Source organism: Apis dorsata, unplaced genomic scaffold (assembly GCF_000469605.1).
Source record: "Apis dorsata unplaced genomic scaffold, Apis dorsata 1.3 scaffold_757, whole genome shotgun sequence".
NCBI classification, from domain to species: Eukaryota; Metazoa; Arthropoda; class Insecta; order Hymenoptera; family Apidae; genus Apis; species Apis dorsata.
This window is the reverse complement of record NW_006263910.1, coordinates 112,483-120,836: the sequence shown is the minus strand read 5'-3', so window position 1 is coordinate 120,836 and position 8,354 is coordinate 112,483. Positions and strand designations below refer to the sequence as shown.

The window sequence follows — 8,354 nt, the reverse complement described above, 5'->3', positions numbered from 1 at the left end:
TATCCAAACCATCGTTAAAAACCATTCTCCATAAAATTACAATCCACGCCCCATTAGATGAACGCAGTGGCGACGAAAGGAAAAAGGCGGTTTAAACGCGTGGCCAGCCTCCTCGCGGGGAGGGGAAAAAATTTGTTTCGTGATAAATGGAAGCGAGTGAATAAAATTTGACGCGATCCCCCATCGACAAATTTCTATTTAGTCAAGTGGCGGTGTTAGTTAGAGCCAATTAAAATATTTTCGTTGGAGAAACTCCGATGAGGTATCGGTGACGCGAGAACAGCAAACACGGGCGTATAAATTCGACGAGGTACAGACATTCTAAAATAACACCTATCCCGGCGCTCCGTAGTAATATAGTTCGGTATTTGAAATAAAAGCACGGTATGGAAGGAGGGAGGGGGGGGAAGGGAGGGGAGGAGGCGAGCGAAAACACGAGAATGGCTAATACCGTTCGTACGGGATGGCGAAGGTGTTAATCTTAATCCGCTGACTCTAACGTGGACCAAGTGGATAAATTATCGCTGGAATTAAAGCGAGCGCGAAAATTCATGGTTATGTATAGTGGCTGACAGTGCATTTCAGCCTATTCAATGTACATAATATGGGATATATTCGCTTCGATATAATTTTACTACCTTCCTCGCGACACAGCGAGGCAGTAAAATTGATCGAGCATCGAAGATTTCTTGTTTCGAAACGTTTTTAGCATGAAATGACTTGAAGAGAGAGAAAGAGAGAGGGAGAAAAAGAAAGGAAGAAAGAAAAGGAAAATTCGAGCGGAATAATTACAATTCGAACGAATAAATTTTAAAATCGAAAATAATCTCGAAAGTCTTGGAAATCTCCGTTAAACTTCCCCAATATGAACCCGTATAAATTTGTTCGAGTTTGAATTTGATGTTGCTTTATCAACCGGTACACGGCTGCCACACGATACTCTAATTTAGAAACTCGCTATATCACGAAAGTTACTATACCACGCGCGGAAAAGTTACCAACGTGTGCAATCTCGTTCGTGAAATTCGTATTCGTATCGTGTATACACATCGCATCGTGAGCCGGATGATTGATGGTGTCATTCTTTTGAGCGAAAATCTGGCACCGACTTATTCCGTATACGTGCCTTCAAAATTTGTCACCGCGCGAACACTTCGCAACGAACGACCGTGAACTCGCGTGAACTCTGAAGAAAAAAAGAAGAAAAAAAGAGAGAGAAAAAAAAAACTCTCGAAACGCTACGCGCTATCCCCTCAACTTGATTCATTCCACATACACACCGGCCAGTCGATTTCCTCCGCGTAAAGCGCGTAACGGGCTTAACGGACGAGAGTCGGCCAAATACCGGGCCGTTTAACTAAATTCCGTGTAAATACGATGATGCATCGGCTTATTCATTCTAATTGCGTCTAAAACACGAGGCGGGCACGCCGAGCAATTCCAACTGCGCGATTCAGGGAACAGGCCGAGCCGGTCGCACGTTCGTTCGTGAATATCCGACGCGTGTGCGACCGAGTGTGAGACGGGCTTAAAGGCGAGCGTCTACACCGCGTTACACGCCAATAAATTGTCCATGATGATGAACATAAGTTGGATAGTTGTTCAAAACCGGTGACTTATTTTCTTTTGTGCGATACGAGGCTCTCTATGACCGACATCAATTATTAAATAGAACAAAGTGTTGTGGTTGGAAATATCTACAGGGAAAATAGAATTATTTATAGAGAAATTCGCGGTGGTTGATAAACACCGATGTTTGTCAGTTTCGCATGCGTCCGCCCGCGAATTATCGTGCAACGCATTATTTGCATATCGCGCATTAAGCACAACAATGCAACAATTCAAACTCCTTTGACGTAGCTCCTACCTTGACAAATATATCCTCGCGATAATCGTTTACATTATAATAGTCTAACGTTTAATATAGCCGCAAAGAAGGTTTTTTTTAATCGAAAAACGTTTCATTTTCTTTTCCTTGATTTTCTTCCAAGAATTTAATAGCGAATAATAATACGCTCGACAAAATATGACTTCTCTCCGAACTTTCTTCGGAAAAGAAAAGAAAAGAAGCACAGTGGAAAAAATAGAAAGCACAACCGGGAGGATTAAGAAACTTCATTTCACTCGGAATGTTGTTTTCCCCTCGGGAGGAAGTTTTTAATCAAATTACTAAATCGAAAGCACGCGTAGGAGAGTAGCGTTCGTTTCGAATCTCCCGACGAGAGTATCTCTCGAGAGTATCTCTCCGTTTCCGTGTTACGTGTCATTAAATCACGCGATTGTGAATCGCGGTTCGAAGCGAAGAGAAGAAGAGAAAACCTACGTCACGTGACAGCCGCCTTCGTGTCCTCAAGCTGGAACTTTAGATCTCAGTCTACTTCATGATACGAGAATTTCGAATTTGGCCCACCGGTCTCGAAATGTCGGGGGAGGGGAAATAATTAAAATAAAGCAGATCTGCGAGAGTTAAACGCGGTGGTGAGAACAGAAATGGCAGAAGGGTTGGCGAAGAGGCGGGCGAAAAAGAAACGACGAGAGAGCGTTGCCTTAGCGCGTCGCGTAAAAGCCTTCGGTTTAGAGGTCTCTTTAATTAGTGCGTCTGTCGTGAAGATAACGAGAAAAACGAAAAAGACATAGAGAGAGAGAGAGAGAGAGAGAGAGAAAAGAAAAATAAGCATTGTGACCGGAGAGCTATGCGAAGACTCGTAAATGGATGGAGTGCGAACAATGCCAGATCGCACAAGCATCGACCATTCGTGAGACAGAAACAGCGACAGGGCTCATCTATTATTGGCGCAAAACAGAAATAAAATGCAGTGCGACGGCCTGCGAAACGTATGGTGCTCACATTGTGCCAACAACTTTTGTCTCGCCTTTCGTTTTCAATATTTTTTTCCCCGCGCGCCTTCACGCCTCCCCGCACTTGACCTCTCCCCTATTGACCAATTGGAACACGATTTTATCTATTTTATCGCGTGCATATACATCGATATAACACGGCCCTATTGTCAAGCGATGTTCGGCAAGCGATTGTCCGGCGCAGCTCGTGTCAAGAGTCGTTGAAACGACACCAGCACGGACCGACGACGTCTTGTCGCTTGCTCGTCCTTTTGATATTTCGCTTCGTATCATCCATAAACGCCCCTGGAATGCAACGCTCGCGTTTACAAACATTCGAACCCGAAAATGCATCGGATGAATCAGAGGAGAGGCAAAAACACAGAGATTACAGGGGATTCGAAAAGCATCGAGGGCGTTTAATTTTGTTTGATTTAATCAAGAGCGCTCGAGCGCTTTTGATTTTCCAACAATTTCCGTGTTGTCGAACAAGTTGGAAAAAAAAGTTGAATTTTGATAGATAAACGATTAGAAACGGAGAAGAAAGGTCGGTCGAAAGTTTCGTATAAAAATTGCGAGATAAGATATTGTTGGCTCGTAGATAAACGGATCAACGAGAATATACTTGATCTCTTTCTTTTAGCAATGCATAACGAAATCCATCCAGAGATACTATACTAGAATCATTTTTAGTAAAAAAAAAAAAAAAAATGATCATAAACTATGATACAACAATTTAATTATTTATATCTCTGGATCTAAATTGTACCGCAAAGATAATTTTCAAAACTTACCACAGTGATGGGGTAGACCGGGTTAATAATTGTGAAGAGGAGAACGTGGTTTGGTTTATTATTGTCTTCTCTGAAAAAGAAAAAAAAAAGGACAAAAATTTAATAAACGTGCGATCAGTCGATCTCGTTTCACGCGTGTTTCACTTATCGTTAAAAACCTACAATACTACGGCAATTTTTCCTTACGATAAACTCGCTGAATAATGGTAACGATTTAATCGTTGGAAAACGTTAAATCTCCCTTCCCTCCCTCCTCGTTGTATCGCGCCACGCGAAAACTTTACCGAGTCACGATAGTGAAAAATTTCCGCATTTCAGTAACCGTGGTAGGTAAACGACACGTTGCAACGTGAAATTACATCAGCCGGTGCACAGTTGGCGAAATTTTTTTTTTTTATTGAATCGCTACCAACGGTTCACAGCCCCTAGGGATATTCGATTATCCGGAAAGAAGGAACGAAGGAAAAATCACACAGTCCGGTAATTTCCTTCCGAGATTCAAACGCGGTCGAACGATACAACGAAAGGGGGAAACGAGTATTGATGGATAGCCTCGGCTATACATTTTTCATACCCGACATCGGTGTATACTCCCTCGCCCTCCCTCTCCTCCTTTTTGGCCTCCTCTTTGCAATCAATTGGAAATTCAACTGCCTACCCATTTTTCCGCGAGAAGAGAAAGGAAGAGAGGGATACCCTTGGAATACTCTTCTTGGTTCTGCAATTCAAAGTGGCCAATTCTCCTTTCGCGAATCTGTTGCTTCTACTCTAAATGATTAAACTTTGTGCCTCGAAAACCTCCAACTCGAACGCAAATGAAGAGAAGGAAGGAGGAGAGCGGGGATGGAAAAAAGAAAAAAAGGAAAAACTTCTTAGTTCACCGGTCCAATAGAGGATATTCTCGTCCGTCGATCCGTCCCCTCCTCCTTCGTAACTAAAATACTTTTTAGCCACCAAGAAAGTATCCAAGGAGTATGGAAATGTACCGAGAGCTTTGTTTGCGCGATTAAAACGCCAAAGTATCGACGTATCTCTTTATATATATATAAATATAAATATACCGATCGTTAAAACACTGGAGCGCGTCGAAACGATTCCTTGTATCGTTGCTGCTCGCGAAGACAATTAACTTGGCCGATCGAAAGAAGCGAGGAACGACAAAGAGAGGAGGAATTGGCCGAGTGATAACGGCCAAGTGATCGCGCCCCGATGGATATAACGTCGAAATTAATTAAAACGTTGCAGACGGTCGCCGAAAATTTCGCGCTGATTCGAAATACCGTCTCGGGCCAAGTCTAATAATAAGAAGTTAACTCGAGCGTTAAATCCGTGATTCAGAGAGGCAAGAATTTGATATCAATTCCGATATTCCTCTCTCTATGGAATTCGCCATGTCTTTCATCCACGAGATGCTTCAACGGGGATGGGATGGGAACGAATGTATTTTGACGTCAACGCAAATCCGTTTTTAAATCAACGTGACTCCGGGTGAATCACGAAGTTGATTGCGAAACTTTCGTCGAAATAATATTTTAAACTGTTTTCTTCGCCTCCTTCACTTCGACCTCTTATTCGACTATGAATCAGCTGATCATCGTGCTTCGTTATCGTATCATCGATTAATATAACGTATCAACGGTATGGGATAAAGTAGATACGAGGGTATTATTATAAAAGGGCCTCATTGTCGAGCGAAACGAGTTAGTTACGCGAGTCAATGGGTCAACGCAACGCGAACATTATAAGATCAATTGTTGAATGAGGACAAGAGGAACGAGTGTGTCTCCGCATATATCGATATTCTAATTAATATAACTAAGCTTGAAATAATCGTACAAACGTCGAGCATGTATTATTTTGAGATAATTTTTACGTGAAAAATTGCAAATGTTCCAAGGATAATTAATATTTCTTTCGTATACATACCTTTTACGTCGCGGCTCGTCTCCGTACCCGCCATACTCGTGATTCTGAAACAAACACGAACACAAGGTATTAACAAAAACGTAATTAATAAAACCCACAACGTAGTAATAATAAAGATATACATAAGAGTAAACAAATTTTTTTTACCAAAACGAATCGATATATATATTTACAATTTTCAATATATAAATTAAAATTAAAAGTAAGACTCGAGAGACAAGTGAAAAAGAATTCGGAAATTTCATTCTACTTTTTCCTCGAAACATCCCCTTTTTTTTGGATTTCACTCTTATAATATAAAACAAGATTTGGAAAGAATACGAAATATATTCGGAGATGTTCGGAATGGAAATGGTAAAAGTGTTTCTCGCAAAACCAACGTTTATACTGAATTCCAGTCCCTTTTCCCGGTAATAAAATAAAATTTTTAAAAAAAGCAAAGTTTTCGCAGTTAAAACGAGAATATTCTCAAAGCATGCCTCTTTTGAGTTCCTTACTCCTTATTCAGAAATTCACCTCCCACAATCCAACGAGCATTCGAAAGTAATAGAAAATACAAACGTAGAAAAATATAAGAGGGGGAGAAAAGGAATTTCGCGAAGCTTTGCAGATCGAAAACAAAATTGGTTCGATATCTGCGATTCAAAAAACTAGCGGAGCATTCACTCCGCGAGCTTTCGATTCTCGCGCCATCATCTGTGCGCGTATCGTGGCGAATCGATTGCATAAGAGAAATTCACGTTGCGATTTTGGCTGAATTTCGATGGCGATGTCAGCGGGGATGCGTACTCGGGCAAATCTATTAATACACGTTCACGCGTCTTTTTACGACAGCACCCAAAGCGACGGAAATAGTGCAGCGAGATACTTTAGGGGCGGTGGATGTTGGATATCGTAGGTAAAACCCTTAAAGCGTATATCGCGGAATATCGTTTCAATCGATTATCGGGAAATAACAGGCCTAACGCTTGACGGTTTCAAGCACAATTTAAACGAAACTTGGAAACATTGGTGAGATATAGAGATATATTTCGTGGAATCGAGTATTTTAAATAGCTAAAGCAGCATATAAGCGTGAAATTTATCGTACAATGGAATCTCGAACTTGCGAACATAATATGAGACAATATATGTGTATATATATATATCTATATATGATTCGAGAGATAGAGAGACGTGGGATGACTCAATTTTCCAATGAATGGGCCACGTGGTTCCGCGTTCTGAGAACTAATTTTAGACACGATTTCAATTTACTTTAATAAAATAAAAAAGAAAAAAAAAATTTGACCGTGCGACGATGAATGAAAATTATAATAGAGAATTTTCGTTTAATAATGGATGATAATAATGAACAAAAGTACGTATTTCCGAATAGACGAAAATACGATAAACGATATCTTCAATGTTTGTCCGATAATAGAGTTACGAAACTAATTTATACTATCCACGACGTGTATTGAAGATAGAAACACCGTTTAATCATAATTCTGACGAAATTCAACAAAAGCGGTTACGTAAGTGCGTTTTAACCGGAAATAATTCAAAGATATCGAGGTTGGAGAAAAAAATTCCAAGACCTGGAAAGCAGCAGAATCGAGAAGACGAGAGGAGGCACGAGGCGAGAAGAGTGGATGTAATCGAATAACGAGTCTCTGTTAGAAATTAACATTCGTTATTCGTCGCCAGAGCGGTACCAATTAACCGTTCTTTTATACCGAAAGCCGGCCTCTATAAAGGTCATTTAAATTTCAATTCGAGTTTCTCGGCGAATCGTTGTTTTGTCGGTCTATATTTAAAAGTAGTCGCGAATAGAGCCATGTCGATTTGAATTTCACAGCGACTCCTGCGCCAAAATTTCCCTTCCTTTTTTTCGCAAAACCGATTACGAAGAGGATCGATTCGAATTTCCATCGAAATCCACCGGGAAGAAGAGTTTTAGGTAGATAATTTCCCATCCTTTAATTCGATGCGTGGAGAGAACGGCAGTCTGTGCCAAAGTATTCGAAAAGTGAAACATTAAGAGAATAATCTCTCTCTCTCTCTTTTTCCCTCTCTAATACGATTAACACTTCGATTCGCCCAGGCAAAAGCGCATTTTCGCAAGGATCGTTCGAGAAATTAGAGTCGAGACGAGTCGAACGTTACACCGTGAAAATATCGTACGAATCGATCCGATCTCTATCCACCGTGGAACAAACTATCGATCCAATCTTGCGATAACGTTATTTAATCGCGACCCTCGCCTAGAGAGCACTTTGTACGCCGAGAACAGAGGTTCGAGCTGATTCGTTTCCAAATATTCTTGAAAAACAAGGAGAGCAAAGATGTAGAAAGAGTAGCAAAGCGGGCAGATGTCCAAGTAAAATCTCGTTGAGAGAGAGAGGAAAAAAAAGAGGGAGGGGGGAAAAGGAGGAGGGGAAGACCGCGGTCCAAGATTTCTGACGGCATGTCGCATAGTCGTATATACTGCATAGTATCGCCGTTACGAGGCACGGTGAATCCCACGTAGAATCTCTAATACGTTGTTATAAACATAACTCAACGTTGGCTGCACGCCAACCACGTGGTTTCACGCTCAATGGATCACGCTGACCGCCCGAAAAAAATATCACCGTCAACGCCCCTCGTTCCTGATAAATTTTCGCGTATCGCGATAGAATGAGCGGGATCTCGCGTAGCCTCGATCATTCGCGTCACTTCGTTCCCGGAATTAACGGACGAGATCGGATCGCTCGCCAAACGCGCGATAGCATTCAATGTTTTTTACCCGATTGTAAATCAAAATTTTATACA

At 41.3% G+C, this 8,354-nt stretch overlaps 1 protein-coding gene across 1 annotated transcript in view; it reads right to left on the bottom strand.

Annotated features, from left to right (window-relative positions):
• Positions 1-8,354, bottom strand: part of LOC102673482 (heterogeneous nuclear ribonucleoprotein L-like) — a 93,591-nt gene that overhangs the window by 74,714 nt on the left and 10,523 nt on the right. Inside the window, exons 2-3 of the mRNA XM_006622800.2 lie at positions 5,559-5,602; positions 3,633-3,702 (exon numbers count right to left, since the gene is read on the bottom strand). Of these exons, the coding sequence (XP_006622863.1) occupies positions 3,633-3,702; positions 5,559-5,602 (114 nt within the window). The remainder of the gene's footprint in view (positions 1-3,632; positions 3,703-5,558; positions 5,603-8,354) is intronic.